Source organism: Chiloscyllium plagiosum, unplaced genomic scaffold, assembly GCF_037043375.1.
Source record: "Chiloscyllium plagiosum isolate Xiang-an unplaced genomic scaffold, Cpla_swu_hap1 HiC_scaffold_19, whole genome shotgun sequence".
Lineage (NCBI taxonomy): Eukaryota > Metazoa > Chordata > Chondrichthyes > Orectolobiformes > Hemiscylliidae > Chiloscyllium > Chiloscyllium plagiosum.
Window position 1 is genome coordinate 25,998,965 of NW_028270157.1, and position 20,799 is coordinate 26,019,763.

A 20,799-nucleotide genomic window follows, 5' to 3' on the forward strand; every position below is an offset into this window, starting at 1 on the left:
AATGTTCACAAGTAAAGGAACGGCTGGAAAACAGGAAGCCTTCAGAAATGAGATAATGAGAGTCCAGAGACAGTATATTTCTGCTAAGGTGAAAGGAAAGGCAAGCAGGTGTAGGGAATGCTGAATGACTTGAGAAATTGAGGGTTTGCTTATGAAAAAAGAAAGAAGCATATGTCAGGTATAGACAGGAGAGATCGAGTGAATCGTTAAGAAGATTAGAAAGGCAATAGGAATATACTTAAGAGAGAAATCAGGAGGCCAAAAAAGGGACATGAGGTAGCTTTGGCAAATAGGGTTAAGGAGAATCTAAAGGGTTTTTCAAATACATTAAGGACAAAAGGGTAACTAGGGAGAGTTTTGGGCCGCTCAAAGATCAGCAGGGCAGCCTTATGTGGAGTCGCTGGAGATGGGGTAGATACTAAACGAGTATTTTGCATCAGTGTTTACTGTGGAGAAGGATGTGGAGGATATAAAATGTGGAGAAATAGATGGTGACATGGAGGAGGAAGTGCTGGATATCTTGAAACGCATAAAATTGGATAAATCCCCAGGACCTGATCAGGTGTACCCTAGAACTCTGTTGGAAGCTAGGCAAGTGATTGCTGAGCCTCTTGGTGAGGTATTTGCGTCATTGATAGTCACAGGTAAGTTGCTGGAAGACTGGAGATTGGCTAACGTGGTGCCACTATTTAAGAAAGGTGGTAAGGAAAAGCCAGGGAACTAAAGACCAATGAACCTGACGTCAGTAGTGGGCAAATTGTTGGAGGGAATCCTAAGGGACAGGATTTGCATATTTTTAGAAAGGCAAGGAATGATTAGGGATGGTCAGCATGGATTTGTGCATGGGAAATCATGTCTCAGGAACTTGATTAAATTTTTTGAAGTAGTAACAAACAGGATTGATGAGGGCCGAGCAGTAGATATGATCTATATGGACTTCAATGAGGTATTTGACAAGGTTCCCCATGGGAGACTGGTTAGCAAGGTTAGACCTCATGGAATACAGGGAGAATTAGCCATTTGGATACAGAACTGGCTCAAAAGTAGAAGACAGAGGGTGGTGGTGGAGGGTTGTTTTTCAGACTGGACGCCTGTGACCAGTGGAATGCCACAAGGATCTGTGCTGGGTCCACTACACTTTGTCATTTATATAAATGATTTGGATGTGAGCATAAAAGGTATAGTTAATAAGTTTGCAGATGACACCAAAATTGGAGGTGTAGTCGACAGTGAAAAAGTTTACCTCAGAGTACAAAGGGATCTTGATCAGATGGGCCAATGGACTGAGGAGTGGCAGATGGAGTTTAATTTAACTAAATGCTAGGTGTTGCATTTTGAGAAAGCAAATCTTAGCAGGACTTATACACTTAATGGTAAGGTCCTGGGGAGTGTTGCTGAACAAAGAGACCTTGGAGTGCCGTTCATAGCTCCCTGAAAGTGGAGTTGCAGGTAGATAGGATAGTGAAGAAGGCGTTTGGTATGCTTTCCTTTATTGGTTAGAGCATTGAGTATCGGCGTAGAGAGGTCATGTTGCGGCTGTGCAGGTTAGGCCACTTTTGGAATATTGCATGCTATTCTGTTCTTCCTATCGGAAGAATGTTGTGAAATTTGAACAGGTTCAGAAAAGATTTACAAGGATGTTGCCAGGGTTGCAGGATTTGAGCTATAAGGAGAGATTGAATAGGCTGTTTTCCCTGGAGTGTTGAAGGCTGAGGGGTGACTTTATAGAGGTTTATAAAATCATGAGGTGCATGGATAGGATAAATAAACAAAGTCTTTTCCCTGGGGTGGGGGAGTCCAAAACTAGAGGACATAGGTTTAGGGTGAGAGGGGGAAGGTATAAAAGAGTCCTAAGGGGTACCGCAGAGGGTGGTACGTGTATGAAATGAGCTGCCAGAGGAAGTGGTGGAGGCTGGTACAATTGCAACATTTAAAAGGCAGCTAGATGAGTATATGAATAGGAAGGGTTTGGAGGGATATGGGTCATGTACTGGCAAATGGGACTAGATTAGTTTGGGAAATCTGGTTGGCATGGACTAGGAGGATCAAAGGGTCTGTTTCTGTGCTGTACATCTCTGTGACTCAATGACTCTATGATGTTCCACAGCTTGCTTCCATTGTCCTTCCAGATGGCAGAAGTCACAATTTTGGCAGGTGAAAGAAACCTTGGTGAGTTACTGCAGAGTACACCATCCTGTAGATGGTGTACTCTGTGGGCACAATGGACTGTTGGTGAAGGAAGTGAATGTTCAAAGTGGTGCATGGGACACCAATCAAACAGACTGTTTTGACATGGATGGTGTTCAACTTCTTAATTGTTATCCTAGCTGCACTCGTTCAGGTAAGTAGAAATCATATCATCACACTTCTGAATTGAACCTGGTAAATTTTGGAAAGGCATCGGAGGATAAGGAAGTAAGTTAATCACCTCAGCTATTCATCTCCACTTGTCACCACATGGCTGGTCTAGGCAAATCTCTGGTCAACGGTAACCCTCGGATATTCATAGTGGTGGAATTCAGTCATGGGAGTTTATCACTTGGCATATGTGTGATTTGATTGTTGATTTTCATTTATCAGCTGAAGCCTACTTGCCCAAGTCATCAGCAAGCATCCCATTTCTGAGCTTACAGTGGGCAGAAGATCATTGATAAAGCAGTTGAATATAGTTGGTTCTGGGACACTACCCAAATTCCGAAAACGATATCCTGGGATTGCTATGACTGGCCTCCAACAACTGATCATCTTTCTTTGTACAGATTATGATTCCAACCAATGGGGAGATTTCCTCCTGATTTCAATATTCATAGAGCTCCTCAATGTCTTATTACTTTTTGTCCAGGGCAGTCATTCTTGCATCCCTTATACAATTTAACACTATTGTCTGTGTTTGAATCAACAAGATATTGAGGCTTGGAGCCGAATTGTTTTGGCAGAACCTAAGCTGAGCAACAGACGTACAGGTTCTTGGTTACTGCTGCTTGTCAGCATTGTTAATGCTCACTTCCATACCTTTGTCAATGATTGAGAGGAAGCTAATAGGCAGTAATTGGCCAGAATGATATTGTCCTGCTTTTTTATGAAATGGAGGGGCATGGGCATCTTTCCAGTTCTAAGGACAAGCGGTATTGATGTGAAAACACAGCTAGTTCTAGAACACAAATGTTCAGGGCTTGTATATTATAGATTGTTGGTACAGTCCCTAGTCTTTGCTCTATTTGGTGTAGTCAGCTGTTTTGGATTTCACATGCAGTGAATCAAATTAGCTGAAGATGTTGATGACAGGGGCTCAGAAGTAGCCCAAGAGAGATAATCTACTCAGCACATCTGGCTAAAGTTGCTTGAAAATGCTTCAGCTTTGTCTTTTGCACTTAAGTGCTGGGTTCTGTCATTATGAAGATTGGGATTTTCATTCAACTTCCTTTTCCTTTTACTTACTAATATCATTCATGACTGGATGTGGTAGGACTGCAGTTTTGATCAGACAGGCTGGCTAATTGCTTAGCTCTGTTGAGCACGATGAGTAACTTAGTGTTTAGAATATCGTGAGAAATGGTGTTGTAACTATAATAACGGTGGACTAGTAATCCAGAGTCAAGATTAGAGTGGTGCTGGAAAAGCACAGCAGGTCAGGCAGCATCCGAGGAGCAGGAAAATTGATGTTTTGGATAGAAGCTCATCATCAGTAATCCAGAGGCCAGTGTCTAATGATCTGAGGACACGGGTTCACAATCTCACCATGGCAGCTACAGGAAGTTTGATTAAGTTAATAAATCTGGACTAGACTGGATTATTGTAAAAACTTATCTTGTGTCCTAATATCCTTTAGGAAGGAAATCTTGTATCCTTATCCAGTCTGGTCTACATGTGACTCTTGACCCTCAGCAATATGATTTACTCTTAAATGGGCTGTGGTGTGGCCTAGCAATTTAGGGATAATTAGGAATTGGCAACAAGTGTTTGTCTTACCAGCAATACTCACATCCCATGAAAGAAAGAAGGACAAAAAAAGACATGGACAGAGCAAGGGTAAGCTGTAGAAATTCCTGAAGGTGAAAGGAACAGAAGGATATGCGAATAAGGTTTGATGAATTGTGGGATGTGGAAATCAGTGTTGAGTAATACGGCTGAATGGTCTGTATCTGTGCAGTAAACAATACATAATTCTGTTTAACTATTAAAATTATTCCATAAATTAAAAGCAACAAATAATGAAAACAGTTCTCGTGGTTTCATTGGCAAGCTCATGATTCAATATGGAGCCAAAGTATTGTGTAAATATGGTTAATGCTTTCGCAATTCTTCTATTAAATGGTATTGTGATTAGAATCCTGTCAGCCATTGAAAGTTGTAATTATTACACCTTCCACTGACAAATTTAGCTGTTCATGTACGCTATGCAGTTTCTTATTAGATTTTTCTGCAGATCCTTCAATGTTAATCCTGTCTCCATTCACCAAGGAAACAATGGAATGCAGAGAGTTTTTTTAAAAAAGAACTACAATCTGTTACGAGTTTCCACAGCTCATGAATAGAACATGATGTCATTTGAGCACCAGAGCACAGTAAAAGTTTCCTTTAAGAAAACAACAGCAATAATGTCGAACATTACTGTTTACATTTTTTAAAAAGTTAAGTTGCATGTGTACTTCTTTGCATATTCTTTACAATCACAATTGAATTTCCTCAACTAAGAATCAGTAATGCCCATTACATAACATAAAAAAGAGCAAGAGAAATATTCAAAACAGATGCATTCCCTTTTAAGGTGGGAATATGGTTTGAATAGAGAATTTTGTTCTGATGGTAGGGCCCCATGCATGTGACAACCTCTTTATTTTCATTTCCAGGAGAAATTGTAAAAAGTTACAATATTGGATATGTCCAGTCGATGCAAAGATGTGTAAATGATTAACATCTTCATGTTGGCATCGCGGCACAAAAATGATCACTGTTGTGCCAATGCATACACATGCATTCTAATTGGATATTGTGTGTAATTCTGGTCTCCCTCCTATCGGAAGGATGTTGTGAAACTTGAAAGGGTTCAAAAAAGATTTACAAGGATGTTGCCAGGGTTGGAAGATTTGAGCTATAGGGAGAAGCTGAATAGGCTGGAGCTGTTTTCCCTGGAACGTTGGAGGCTGAGGGGTGGCCTTATAGAAGTTTATAAAATCATGAGGGGAATGGATAGAATAAATAAACAAAGTCTTTTCCCTGTGGTGGGGAAAGTCCAGAACTAGAAGTATTGGTTTAGGGTGAGAGGGGAAAGATTTAAAATGGACCCAAGAGGCAGCTTTTTCATGGAAAGGGTGGTGCATATGTGGAATGAGCTGCCAGACGAAGTGGTGGAGACTGGTACAATTGCAACGTTTAAAAGGCATCTGGATGGGTATATGAATAGGAAGGGTTGAGAGGGATATGGGACAAGTGCTGACAAATGGGACTGGGTTAGATTAGGATATCTGATTGGCATGGATGAGTTAGATTGAAGGGTCTGTTTTCATGCTGTACATCTCCATGACTCTATAACTGTCCTGAGCCAGTCCCAACATTTGGTAGCTCAGCAGTGATGTGGTAGTGGGGGGTCAAGGTGGAACAGTGGGCAAGAATGGGGATTGTACTGATTTGCAGTTCAGGAATCCAAATGAAATGAAGATTGGAGGCCACGGTTGATAAGCACAAAGGATGGTGAGATCAGAATGGGTGGAGAAAGCATTAGAAAGAAAAGTCAGGAAGTCATAGCAAGGGGAAGTCAAATCACAGGGAAAGGAGCTGAAGCAGTAGTTGGATATGGGAGACAAGTGCTTAACAGCTGAATCCAGCAATCCTCACTTCCACTTAGGTTCTGGTTTCCTGAAGCCCAGGGAATCCTGCCAGCCGGATTCAACTTTAAAAGAGTTCTAAGTGCTAAATTTTCATCTGGTTGCAAAGGTATAATTTGGCACGTGAACTTCAACACAATTGTTTCCGTGGAATTATAATTTTCATTTAATTTTTGTGTTAATTTTATGTTGGGTATGCCAAACACCCATCCTGGCTGTGATTAAATAGGAAACAAATATCAATTTTTTTACCTGCTGGTGTGGGCTTTGGAAGCTTTCCAAAAACATATCAGATTTGAGAGTTCGTGAAGAAACTGGAAAACCTACTGAGGTGTCTGGAACATTCTGAAAAGGTATGTGCAAAGTACTTTCACACCCTGAAATGTCATGATTATGTACTGTATTGTAACACAGATGTATTTTATTGCAGTAATTCATCATAGGGATCTGTCTTTAGAAGGTAAATTGACCCTTACACTCGTTGTGTTTTTGTTCACTTGCAGGCTTTTCCAATAAAGGCACCACATTGCATTGGAATATTTTAGCTGTGCAGTAATCTTTGCTATTGTGATTTCAATGGTTCTGGCTAATACAGAAAAAGTCTAGGTTTGATATTTGAAAAATATCTAACCATCTACTCTCATACATTATTGTACAAGCACTCTGTTTTGAAATTGAACTAAGGACCTTCTGTATTTTCTTTCTAACATGGTAGTCTTTATGTGGGGCAAATGAGGCCACTATCAATGTATGGTTAAGTACAATTGGATTTCAGCATGGTACATATCCCATTCACCTGAAAATGAATGATATTTCAAAAAGACCGAATAATTGATTGTTCCTTTATTGTCTTTCTGATCTATTGAAACAAGCCAGTAGATTACACATGGCAGCAGTTTTATTTTTCATTATCAATGATATGGAGATTTTATTAGATGGTGAGAGGATTATATTTTGTAAGCAACCTAAAATAATGCATGAAATCTGAAGATCATCTGAGTGGCTACAGGTGATATGGAGACATAGAAGTATCATAGGTGACCTGAGGGCGGATAGAGGATATATAGAAAACATAGGGGTAGCATGGATGATTTGAGATGGTAAGATGGGAAGGTGAGAGGGATGACATGTGAAGAATATTAATGAAATATTATACACTATTAGGTGCTGAGATACTTTATTGGAGAATTGAGGAGAAACTTCTAATCCTCCTGCCTCTATAAGCACTCTCCTTATGTTCTTCAACATGCCTCGCAAACTGCACTACAAACCTGACTCTCACATTAAAAGACAGACATGGTATTTAGAATCATAGAATCCCTACAGTGTGGAAAGTGTCCATCGAGTCTACACTAACACTCCGAACAGCTCTCCACCCTATCCTCGTAACCCCACATTTACCATGGTTAATCCACCTAGCTTGCACACCCCTGGATACTCTGGGCAATTTAGCATGGGCAATCCACTAACCTGCAAATCTTTGAACTGTGCGAAGAAACCAGAGCACCGGGCAGAAACCCACACAGACAAAGGGCGAATGTGTAAGTTCCACACAGGCAGTCACCTAAAGTTTAAATTGAACCCAGATCCCTGGTATTGTGAGGCATTAGTTAACCACCGAACCACCATGCTGTCCATTTTACATCACATATAACAGATGTGCAGTTTGTGAGCTTTGAAATTGTGAAGGTCAGATTTTCCCAAGCACAGGGGAAGATATTGTACAAAATCTGAGATGCATAGCCTGATATATAAATAACTAGTCCACCTCATGGTCATACATTAATTGGTCAACCATGGATTGGTCAGTTAGGTCAACTGGCTGGGCAGCCATTTTGCAATACAAAATTACACCAACACCATGTCTTCTCAACCATATCCCTTGTTTTAAACGTGGTGACACTCAAGTCAAACTAACCACCAGTCATCTCTCTCATGAGAGAGAAGCTTGTAGTTTTAATGACATTTACATAGCCTGAGGTGGATGGGTTCAGGTTTGAGTTTTTGAAAATTTTGACCTTGCAATTGACCTAAACCTACCATTTTGTGGTGCTTGAATTGTGCCTCTTCTTATTATGTAATAATATTAATCAAACTCATTTTAACAGGTAGAAGATTTCACTTTTCTTGTATGTATGGATACATACAAACTATGGGCAGAACTTTCTGTCCCTGGAAATGATGAGAGAGGTGATGAGAAGAGGAAATAATTGAGCAGGTTGGTCTCAAAGAAATGTTTGGCCCTTTTTTGTCAGCTCAACAATTAAATACTGATTGTCCAATGGTGATTTTTTTTTTAAATCTTGCCAGTAATTAAAGCCCTTAAATAGTCAATTAATGGCATCTCAAAGAATTCAATTCATTATTGCCCAGACAAGGGAGAAGTGGTATAGCAAACTGCCTGCGAAGTAATTTGAAAGCCTTCATTTACCCCATCTGTGGCAATGTAGAGACATTGATATGGGGCAAAATGTGATTTTCAAAGCTAACTCTTAGTCTTGTGTCTGATCCCCATCACCAACCTCAACCCCCTTGACACCACCTGCACCCCCCCCCCCCCCCCGCCCCCCCTCCCCCCTGCCCTCCATGCCCTTCCTCCAAGGGAAGCAAAGGAAAACTTTTGAGTTATTAGATCATTGAAGATTAGACGTTGAATAGTGGTCTTTAGAGGCTGCCGGTCTCTGATTGACCAGCACGGAACACTGTTAAACTTATTTGAGAATCAGCCTTGCCTACAACAAATAAACTACAGAAAACCACAGTAAATAAGTTCAAGTGTCACACTTTGAAGACAAGCTCACTTTCTTATGATACTGGATCACAATGTTGATCCTTTTTAGCTAACTTATTACACAAAAAGCCATCGACTTTTTTTGGTATAAGCATCAAACGTATTGCAGCTAATGACTTCTTTACAAAAGCTAAAATATGATTATTTGCTTGTGGCTGTTCACATCTTCATATAAAATTGAAAACAGAAGGAATTGCCATAATGGAAAATGAATGTTGGCTTGTAAAATTATGTTCTCTAGCAGAATTCAATAAAAGACCAGTTTTAGATTTATTTTATCTACATTCGCATAATATGTGAGTGACTCCAATAAGTCAGAAGGTAGATTTGGCATAAGGACCAAAACCACAACATTGTACAACACATAAATCACCATCCAAGGGAAAGGTTTTTTTGCAAGCGAATTATGAGGTCTCTCGGATGCTGATTATCCTGTTGTACAATACAGCATCCTTCAATCTAGTTGAAAGTGAAATTTGAAAGGTAATCATATCTGCATTGACACGAATAAACTGCATTTTATTGTCTCTGCATGATTTTGATGAACGGATCCCATAACACAAATTAGTCTGAGTTTAAAGTATAGAGCAAGGAATATTCGGTCATTTCTGAAGCTGAAATATACTTACCTCAGTAAGGAGCACAACTATCACTTCCAAAAAAAAAGATAATCCCCAATATTTACTCTATATATTTTCAGAATATTCCATATCTTTCATCAAATTTCTTAGTAGTATAATGCCAATTACCTATATACTTGCACAGATTACACAATCATTCGCAACGTAACTTAAACCATTAACATCAAAGCGCAAGAAATCAAACAGTATTTGAGATTTTAAAAACTAATGAAATGAGGAAAACTTTTTCCTATTTAAGAATGCAACAAAGAAATGCTGCTGTCTGAGGGGCCGGGAAACAGGATTAATTAAAACACTGCTATAGCGATTCATTGTACCAGTAGACAATATCTGTGTCACACAAACAGATCAATAGTGCCATTCATTGCAAGTTTTATAATTGACCTGGTTAGGAATAAGGCCAGCAGTTGAGTCATGCATACTTACAAATTATAAAGCATATCAGCCATGTTGCTGCGATAGTACAAGGCATTTCTATAGGCCTTTTCAGCTTCCAAAACTTTGCCTTGGCTTTTCAGAACATTCCCGAGGTTACCCCACGCTGCCAGGAAGAGAAAGCAGTTGTTCATGTTGGTGCTGGAATCCATTTAAATATGACTTATCATCTTAACACTGAGTTTCACATTTTGAAGTCAGAATTGTTTACCTTTAGCAGGATTCACTTTTATCCCTGATCTATATAACATTTCCTCATCATGCCAGTCTCTGTTCCTTATTATGGTTTTCAATCCATACAAAACGACTAAAGCAGCAGCTGCATATAAAACCAAATTCTTAAAGACTCTCTTCTTCATTCTGAGAGAGAGGGTCCTTATGCCCAATGTTACTAGTAAACAGAAACCCATGCTTGGAATGTACAGGATTCGCTCTGCTATTACGAAACCAACATAAAAGAAAAGGTTAGTAGCAGGCAGGAATGGCACTATTAGAAGTGATAAGGAGAAAATGACAATGTTCTGAGCTTTTGGAAGTGGTTGTCCCTGAATTAAATCATTCTTTACAAAGTGGTCAGTTCTTGCTACAAAATAAAAACCCTGTTCATTGTTCCCATGCTCCATTGCTGAGTGGCAGCTGTGCCCATTTGTATTCTGTTTGCCATTCATCATTGTTTTCCCATTGCAAACTCTGTCTTTTGGAGAGCTCTTCAGGCTGATGTAGATGAGGAGCAGAAATCCAGCAAGGAATGCTAAAGTGTGAAGGTTTCTCAAATCATTGATCGTTCTTATCAATGGCACAGCGTCCATTGACCAATCAAAGCTCATAGTGTCAGGGCATAACAGTAGCCAAAAATTTGCTGCCGGCAAATAATTAAAGGTCAAAGTTCGTGTAAGCAGACTGTCCGCATCTGCCGCGGGGTTGTCAGAGTTGGAGAAGCTTGGTGGTTTGTTACCCATCCAGTATAAGCGAAGTCCCAGTAAAGTGGCACCCCAGACAGCCAGCAGTCCCACTCGTATCAAAAGGGAAGTGACTTGCCTCTAAAAGAAAGAAAAAGAAAAATATTCACTGAGAAGATCAATAAATCAATGACTCGCAAGTATTATTCGTATAATTTTTGCAAGTCTCAGAAAAGAAAACAATGCAAACTTTAAAGTATATGTTAATGCTGTGAAAAGGGCTTCCACTAAATTCTTTTTAATGTGCAGATGTTGGTGGATGCATAACCTAACTTCTGCTGCTATACAGTAATGCCTTATTTTATTTACATTATGGTCCAGCAAAATCATGTTTGTGCTATTGTGAAAGCAGTTAGAAGCCATGCAGGACTAAAAAATTTAACAAGAGGATAGTAAAACATCGAAGAGACTATGTCTTTCAAATACTAAACTAAATACATTAAATAAAAGAGAAAACCAGCACAACAAATACAGAAAATTAGAAATGAAAAATAAAATACTAGAAGAGCATAAATTAATGTTTCACTACTCCACTATCCACTTCAGATAAGATAAAATAGCAAAAAGAATGAAGAAGAAGAAGAATGAAATGGAACAGCCTTCACTTACATTCAACAAATACCTGTACAGCCAAGCACTTAATTTTATGTAGTTTGTACTCCCTGTAAATTGTACCTGGTGCTGTTTGATGACATAGATGTAGTTAATTATGTACAACTTCATAAATATTGGCTGCCAGAAAATTGTGCTCAAGCAGAAATGCATTTGAAGAAGTTAATTATTTTAGATTTGGCTGCCCCCATATAGTACTAATGAAGGGAGACTCTAACCTTCTCCTCTTAATTTTTGATATCTTAAACACTGTGATTTATAATTTTAAAAATTGATTTTCCACAGAGGAGATTTTTCAAAAAAGCAGTCCCATTCCAAAGACTTTTAGAAATGTCTATGCTTTACAAGCCATCTGTGAAGAATAACATAAAAACAGGTATGGAAGTGCTTGGTGTATCATGTTGTAAGCAATTGTTCATCTGGTTGATATTTTGACCAATATTAAAAGGAACCTGCATAAGTACCCGTCTCAATCGAAAGTTCTGGTGGCACATTTTGCCTTTTTTCTCCTGCAGTAATTTCAACTACCATTATTTCAATGTTGCTGCTTGCAAACGAGAAAGTCAAGATGCTGCATCAATCTGAAGATGTATGTCTGTGTCAGAAAAGCAAATATGTACAGGAAGAATTAGAGGTGTGAAACTAGTTTTGGACAGCAACACAAAGAGGATAATAGCAAATTGACAGACCAGCTGATTTTCTATTCTATGAGTGGAAAAGAATATTGGATTATTTTGGAGAGAGTGTAAAAAGAGCTGGTAAATGTATTATCCATTTTGCACAAGTGTTCAAACCAATTTCAGCCTCAATGTTCCAGTCACTGAAAATATCAAACCTCTCTCATTGGTGTTTTCTGCAATGATATTCATCATTAAGCAATAGCAATAATTCGTTGCCTTTTATAATTCTGTGAGATTGATAACAGTTGCACACTTTTCAGTTGTGCAGTACAGGCAGTTCTGCTATGAAACGTCCTTTCGTTAACGCAAATTGGCTGTAACATGACTGGGTGAGTAGGGAACACTGTTTCTAAAGTGCAAATGTTTAAAGTGTGTGTTGGCTATAATGCGATTAGATCACCAACAGTTTAAGCGCTGTTTGTATTGCGTGACTTTTGCATAACACAGGGTCGCAAAGGAACACAACTATCACATTCTGCCTGTACTGTTTATAATCCAGATGTACATACTTCACCAGAAGATTGTAAATGATTGTTCTTTTGATTAGAAAGTTTAATTTTATATATTGAGTGGGAGCAGGGATGGATTGGTTTCCCCTGAAATGGTACAGGTTTCTGCAACATTCTCATGGGAAGAGGGACACTGGTTTTATAGTACCATAGACATAATCCTGGATTTCCCACGAAGCTGGTCAGTTCCAGCTGTATGAATGGCCAAAGTAACTGGAACAAACACAAATCCTTCATCTGAAAACAATGCAGACAATATCTTTCAGGGGTTGGCAATTTTTAGTTGGAATAATTACCTTGTTAAAGTAAATCTAGGTCAGCTTTGTCAATATGAAAAACAGTAATGAGAAGTTAATGTGACCTTGACTTGTGCTAGAGACATTTTATGTATATACACGTATCAAAATCGGATAAGGATTTCTGCTGCAAACTTATATATAATAAGGAATGTCTTTTAGGAGTTGGTAGAAATTTGAACTGTTCAAATTGCAAAAAAATTTATTTTAAGAACACACAACTAATTAATATTCATTCAGTTCCATTTCAGCTCTTTTAAATTCCTCTATACTCCAAAGCATTATCTGTGGTGGGTATCACGTATGTGTAGGTTTGATCTTCTCATCTCCATTTTTGATCATATGAGCATTTTTTTCAACTCTTCCAATGATATCCCATTTCCTTCAAGTTTTTTTTTCTGTTTCAGTTAATTGAAATGTCACTGCTTTCAGTTGTGTGAGCACTAAGGAAATGATTTGTCACGTACAGTTTGTACTTGGAACTTTCACAAATACATATAATAATTTCCTCTTGTACATCAAAACCATCACCAGCATGTCTGGCTACATAAAGGTCAAATGTAAAAGTAAAACAAAATGCCATATAAAACTGAAATTAAATAATTCGACAAGGCAAGGGCAGACCCAGACCAAACCCTGGTCATTTTGGGGCTGAGCTTAAAAATGTGTTTGGGGCTGAGTAAACTTGAATCTTTTCCACACTTGCTTCGATTGCAAACTCCCACAAAGATATGAACAAGTTTTATATTTTCAATTTGGCTCTCATTTTGATATGCTAGGTTGGTTTTGGAATAAACAAAACCAACTATGTGCACTGCAGCCAAATTCCACATCTTTGCTTTCCATTCTGTCTCTACAAACAGGGTTTAGCTATAAGAACATAAGATTTATACAGGAGTGGATCTCAGTCGATCAAAATGCGCTATCATTCAGTAAGATAATGGCCAATCATCCACATCAATTCCACTTTCCAACCCTATCCCCTTAGCATGCAAAAATATGTAAATCCCAGTTTACAACAAACCGAACAACTGGACATTAACAATCCTCTGAGGTACAGAATTCTAAAGGTTCACAAGTCTCTGAATCTCAGTCAAACCTATTACTCTAAAACTACAATTCATTAATCTAGACCTTGTGAGCATGGACAAGGCGTCTGAGCCTCCACCCTGTCAGATACTCAAAGATTTTAAATATTTCACAAGAGGTTACTTCTTCTTCTCAACATCCTGTCAAGGCACAGTCTGTTCATCAGTAAGCTGTTAGGAATCAATCTAGTAAACCTTCTTTTCACGCCTTGGAAGCAAGTACATCCTTCCTTTGATGCTACAGTGATTAGACCCAGGTAGATCCTATTGACTATGCAATCTTTGAATGACTTATTAACTTGGGCCAATCAAGGAACCCTGGCTGACTGATATAAACAAGCGATTCAGAGTCTCCTCACTTGGGGAACTGACTGAGCCGACTGGCCACAGCCAGTGTACTGTGTACAATAAAGAGTGACTTGACAATGGGATAGCAGTTATTTCAGATGTAGGTATGATTACTGCAAAATACTCTAGGTGTGGACGAACCAAAACTCTAGAACTGTGGTAGAGCTTTCATATTCTTGTAGTCCAATCACTTTCAATTAAAAAAAACGATAATTTCTTCTTACTGCCTGTACCTACTATTAATTTCCTGTAATTCACATTAAAGGATCTATAAGTTTGTCTGAATATCAACCTTTATAAGTCATTTCACCTTTAAAAAAATACTGCTTTTCCATTCTTCCCTCCAAAGTGGATAATTTCATACCACACCACCATGTATTCCTTCAACCAGCTTCTTGCTCACCCAATTAACCTATTGATATGCCTTTGCAGTGTCTTCATATCCTCCTGAAAATCTACTCTTCCAGCTAGTTTTGTTTTTCAGCAAGTTTGGATATAGTAATCTGACACCTCAATATAGGTTGTAAACAACAAAGGATCAACCAGCTCTCCATTAGTTATATGTTTCCATATGGAAAAGTATCCAACTATTTCTACCCCCCGATTTCCATTAATTATACAATCCCTAAATCATGCTAATATATTGTCCAAAGTCTGATGAATCCTAACCTTTCTAATATTCTATTGTGTGTTATCTCATTGGCTGCCTTTTGATACTACTACATACTACTGGATTCCTTTTATCTTTTTAGTTAGAAGTGCAACCCAACACAGAGAATGCAAGTAGCGAGACTGAAGTATTTTAAACTCATGTAGCCAGAAGAACAGATTGGACAATCTTACACAAATTTCTCCTAAGTCACCCATCATTATGAATGTCACTGCAAAGCCAATTCATTACACTTGACAACATCCCCACGCTGCAGTCTGAGATCACAGTAAACTATTCTAGCAACAAAAAATTCCAAAAGATATCAGACAGTACCATAATCCTCTCGATCATCAGCAAAAATATGGAGAAAATCAACAACAATGTTATCAAGTGACATCTCCTTACGAGCTTGGCCATCAATGCACAATGTGGATTCTGGCCAGAAGTACTTAGCTCTAGATCTCACCACAAGCTTGATCCAGCATGACTCCAAGACTTGAATTTCCAGATAAGAGTTCAGAATAATTGTACTTCATACCGAGACATAATCAAGACACATGTAACACCCTAGGAGCTTTAGCAAAACTGAAGCTAAGGTTTAAAGGAACAAATGTCTGGTGACTGGAGCTTCCGCTGATACAAATGGAATACAATTATGCCTGTTGAAGACCATTGATCACATCTCAGGAATTCCTCAAGGGAATTATTCAACCATTAACATTAGGTTCAATCATCTGAATAAGGTTAGGAGAGGGCTGGTTGCCGATGACTCTAAAGTTCAGTTCCATTCAGAACTTCAGTGATAATGAAGCAAAATTTGTCAGTCTCCAACATGACCTGGACAACATCTTGGTTTAGGCTAACAACTGCCAAATAACAGCCACATTACCTATATAACTAGGTAACAACCATCTTGAAAAAGAGAATGTCTAGTTTTTATCCTGCACTAGTACCATAGCGACCCCACCATCGACATATTTAAGATCATTATTAATTCGATCTGCCTTTCTAACAACATGAGGACAAGAAATGGCTGGGTACTCTGTGTAACATATCTCGCCTACTGATCCACCACCTACAACATTCAAGTCAAGAGTGTGATGGAATACTCAATGGGTGAAATCACAACAAAACTCAAGAAAAATAGTTTCATCAAAGATACCTATCAGTTTGCTAGATCAACATCCTTGCACTCCCATTCTACCTGCTTCATCATTAGCACATTTTTGTTGCAGTAAAATGTATTCCAGCTACTAACCATGACTACTCTAGCAACATCTCTCTCCCCTACAACCTCTGCCATTTAGAGTATATGGGCATCAATATCACTAATTTACAGACCAACCTGAGTCGGGCAAATATTTCCAATTCTGCATCATTGCTGAGTAATACTCAAATATTCCTTACACAAAATCATATGAAGGTATTTATATAACTACCATAGTTCAAGGAGAAAGTCCATCACCATTTTCTGAGTAAAACTCAGAAAAGGCAGCGAATCAGTCTTGCCACTGTTACTCATATCCCGATATAAAACTTCAAACAATAACAATTGTGATATGAAATTTTCGTAAGAAAAAACAGTTGAGTTTTGAAATCCATTGAAAATTGCTTTTGTACAGTTTCAATCCTAAAGTAAACAACAATGAAATAGTGAAAATTTGTTCTCAGTTGTCTACTTGACAAGGACATTTCAATTTAAGACTCTCACCACATGTATTACTAGCCTAACTCAGTGGAAAATGTGACTAAGTAAGCTATTTACGGAAACTGCAGCTCTCTGATTAACTGTTGAATCTACAACAGATCAACACATTGAGAAGAATGCAAAAAATTCCCCAGTCAGCAAATCCTGGGCACTGATACCCAGTTCATGTTAAGAGCAAATTATTAGTGGCTAAGAATCTAAACAGTTCAATTACTGAACCTCCAGGGGATCTGACTAGAAACTCAACCTGACCTTACCTCCCCTCCTCCTTCCGTTATTAATATATGGAAAGCTTTTGAATGCCAGTACTAACTTTAATCCTGTTTAGTACAAAATAAGAGGTTTACTGGTTCCCAGTAGGCATTATATTTCAGTCAAATCATTGTAAGCATGAAACAATCCAGCATTATATTGTTTTTGCATAAGAACGTATCTTCCAAGATACATTAGATCTGAAAAGAGAATGCTTTCAAATATATACAAACATTTTCAAAATTCTGAAGGAAATCTGTCATAAAAAAGAACAAGAATATAATATTTGATCAGCAGCTTGAAACTGGCTGTAAGAATTGATTCTTTCACTTTCAAGAAGCAAGTGATGCAAATTCCTTGGCCTTTTTTCAAACAACATCCTCCTGAAGTAGTTGTCCTTGAAGCTGGGGGCGAGAAAATAAAAGTGCTCTAAGGACAAGAAACACATTTAGCAATCGTTTTAGCCAAGTAATTAGCTTTTCCAAAAGCAGAAGTTAACTGCAAATATACTTTACTTTCTTTCTTTTTTAACAATTCATTCTAAAGCTACCTCTGTCCATGTGTCACTAGTGTCAAATGCGCGGAGGCTTGTATGGTGAATGAAGAGTTGGCTCGAAAACTTGCTCATTGTTCAGTGTTCCAAATAAAAGTCTTTTACTCAGTCCTTTTACTACACAATGAAACTGTGAGGGAGAAAGCATATGCACAAGATAACAAAAAAACAGCAAGGTAGGAAAAGAAAGTTTTACTACAAATCAAACTTATGCTGGCTCTGAAAACATTAACAACATTCCAATTAAATTGCTTGTTTTGGAAATTGATCTCAATTTAACCTGAAATGTGAATTTGAGGCTGAAGCAGGAGGGTGAACCATTTAGTTCCACCAAACATGGGGGCTCAGAGATTATAACTCCTGGATCTTAGTAGGATGCTCCAGTAGGAATGGTGAAACGCATTAGCAAACGTTGATAATATATAGGAGTCCAGGCTGTCAGGAAAAGATCATGTCACATATAAGGCCCTGACTGCCCACAACGAACTTTAAAAACGTAAAATAAGAATATTCAACTGAGCCTCCTATGTTACCTAGAGGCTGTCTGCTGCCAGCTGATTGAGTGCAAAGTCTCAGAGCTTTCAATGACCCACAGATAAAATTGCTGTGTTCCAATGACAACATCAGGACTCCACTTTCATCACCATTTAAATCAGGTTCTGACACAGGTGATCTTGTATGGCTGATTTCTGATAAGCTAAGATGGATAGGGATAGGAGCACAATGCCAAATGCTTGCTAGTTTTACATTGTGAAAACAGAGATCTGTAAAAAAAAATTTATCAGCAGGTTTTGTCCATCTCTGTGCATTGTCATGCTTTTTTTCTTATTGCATTTCATTACATCCAAGTCCAGGCTTCCCTCCCATAGATGAGAGATCAGACAGAAAGACACCCACACCTACCCCAACTTTGAACACAAATTATTCTATTTGAGGCTGACAGCTCTACGTGCAATTTGTTCCATATGCGTCTGTCCTCAATTAGCGGCCCTGCTGAAAGCTGGCAAGTCTCATAATACACTCCACTGATAGACTTGAATATCAACTTCTACCATGTCCACAATAGTGTGATGGAAACTGTGCAACCTTCTTCATCTGATAATTGAAATTGGCTTTTAGCTTTGTTTGAATGCTACTTTTGTGAAAAGAAGCAAGATGTGCACAGCACAGCAAATTAATGAAAGGAATTTTAAGTAGGATATTTGGAAAATATTTGCAAATATATTACTTTACTAATACTCTCTTTAATGAGGACTCACAATAATCCTTGGGTTTGCATACTTAAAGGTTGCTACAGGATGATGAGTGATGAAGCCAGCTTGCACAGTGTATACAGCTTCATTATGGTGTCTGCTTAATTCAAATCTATGTCTAGTTCATCTCATGCACTACGTCAATTATTCTTCCAATTGCTCCTAAATATTCATTACAAAATATTTGCTTATAACAGGTAGCCACATGACATAATAATACAGCCATATGTTCTATCCACAATTTTTAACATTCACTCCTCTGCCATCAATGCATGGTGACAGCAATGTGTACCATCTGCACAATGTACCCACCAAGGCCTCTTTGACAGCACCTTCTAAACCTGCAATCTTTACAACCTAGGTGGACCAGGGCAGCACATACATGGGAAGTCCACTACCTGCAAGATCTCCTCCAAGCCATCCTGACTTGCAACTATGATTGTTGTTCCTTCACTGCTGCTGGGTCAAAATCCTGAAACTCCTTCCCTAATAATACTGTGGGTGTCCTTACATCACATAGACTGCCGCAGTTCGATGGGGGATTTGGGAAGGCAAGAAATGTGTAATCAGCAATTCCCACAGCCCATGAATGTATTAAATAAATATCAAAATGTGTGGCATGACACACAATCAAATTGTCCATTTTTATGTGCATTTATTAATAACTTGTATTTATATAGCTCCTTTAATACAGAAAAAACACAGGAGCATTAAAAAGGAAAATTTGATGATAAGCCACAAATGGGAACATTAAGTCAAATGACCAAATGCTTAGTTCAGGACTTGGGTTTTAAGTAGCATCTTTAAAAACAAAAGAGGTAGAGAGGTAAGGTTGTCCAGGAAGGAAATTCTAGAGCTCAAGCCAACTTAGCTAAAGCATGATCATCAATAGTGGAGGAATTAAAATTGGGGATTCTCAAGGGGGGGGGAGAAGGATAGAAACAAAGACATCTTGTAGGTCTGAGAGGCTTGAGTAGATTACATGAATAGGCATGGTTGAAGGATTGGAGAGGTTGGAAAACCAGGATAAGAATTTTAAAAAGGAGTGCTTTTAATGAGGAATTCATACAGATTCACCAGGACAAGGGCAATAAGTGAATATGACCTGGTACAATGATACAGTTATAAGCAGCAGAAGTTTGAATCACCTAATACTTTTGCATGGTAGAATGTGGGCAGTCAATAAGAAGAGCATCAGAATAATTGTGTCTAACACCAAAGAGCTGAAAGTGTGTTGCTGGAAAAGTGCAGCAGGTCAGGGAGCATCCAAGGAACAGGAGAATCGACGTTTCGGGCATAAGCCCTTCTTCAGGAATGAGGAAAGTGTGTCCAGCAGGCTAAGATAAAAGGTAGGGAGGAGGGACTTGGGGGGAGGGGCGTTGGAAATGCGATAGGTGGAAGGAGGTCAAGGTGAGGGTGATAGGCCGGAGTGGGGTGGGGGCGTCGTGTTGCTATGGTCTGGCGATGGAGGAGTCCAGGGCCTGCATGTCCTTGGTGGAGTGGGAGGGGGAGTTGAAGTGTTGAGCCACGGGGTGGTTGGGTTGGTTTGTCCGGGTGTCCCAGAGGTGTTCTCTGAAACGTTCCGCAAGTAGGTGGCCTGTCTCCCCAATATAGAGGATGCCACATCGGGTGCAGCGGATGCAATAAATGATGTGTGTGGAGGTGCAGGTGAATTTGTGGCGGATATGGAAGTATCCCTTGGGGCCTTGCAGGGAAGTAAGGGGAGAGGTGTGGGCGCAAGTTTTACATTTCTTGCGGTTGCAGGGGAAGGTGTCGGGAGTGGAGGTTGGGTTGGTGGGAGGTGTGGACCTGACGAGGGAGTCACGGAGGGAGTGGTCTTTTCGGAACTCTGATAGGGGAGGGGAGGGAAATATATCCTTGGTGGTGGGGTCCGTTTGGAGCAACCATAGCAACACGACGGTTGGAGGAAGAGCGCCTCATCTTCCGCCTAGGAACCCTCCAACCACAAGGGATGAACTCAGAGTTCTCCAGTTCCTCATCTCCCCTCCCCCCACCTTGTCTCAGTCAAATCCCTCGAACTCAGCACCGCCTTCCTAACCAGCAATCTTCTTCCTGACCTCTCTGCCCCACCCCACTCTGGCCTATCGCCCTCACCTTGACCTCCTTCCACCTATCGCATTTCCAACACCCCTCCCCCAAGTCCCTCCTCCCTACCTTTTATCTTAGCCTGCTGGAC

At 39.3% G+C, this 20,799-nt stretch overlaps 1 protein-coding gene across 3 annotated transcripts in view; it reads right to left on the reverse strand.

The window, feature by feature from the left end:
- The window catches only part of LOC122559738 (protein O-mannosyl-transferase TMTC2), a 181,199-nt gene that overhangs the window by 57,070 nt on the left and 103,330 nt on the right, over positions 1-20,799 (reverse strand). For 2 of the 3 annotated variants that reach the window (XM_043709687.2, XM_087997149.1), the window contains exons 3-4: positions 9,904-10,732; positions 9,684-9,798 (exon numbers count right to left, since the gene is read on the reverse strand). In XM_043709687.2, coding sequence (XP_043565622.1) covers positions 9,684-9,798; positions 9,904-10,732 — 944 coding nt within the window. Of the gene's footprint in view, positions 1-9,683; positions 9,799-9,903; positions 10,733-17,346; positions 17,480-20,799 lie in introns of all 3 variants that reach the window. The other variant, XM_087997148.1, reaches the window with a different exon arrangement.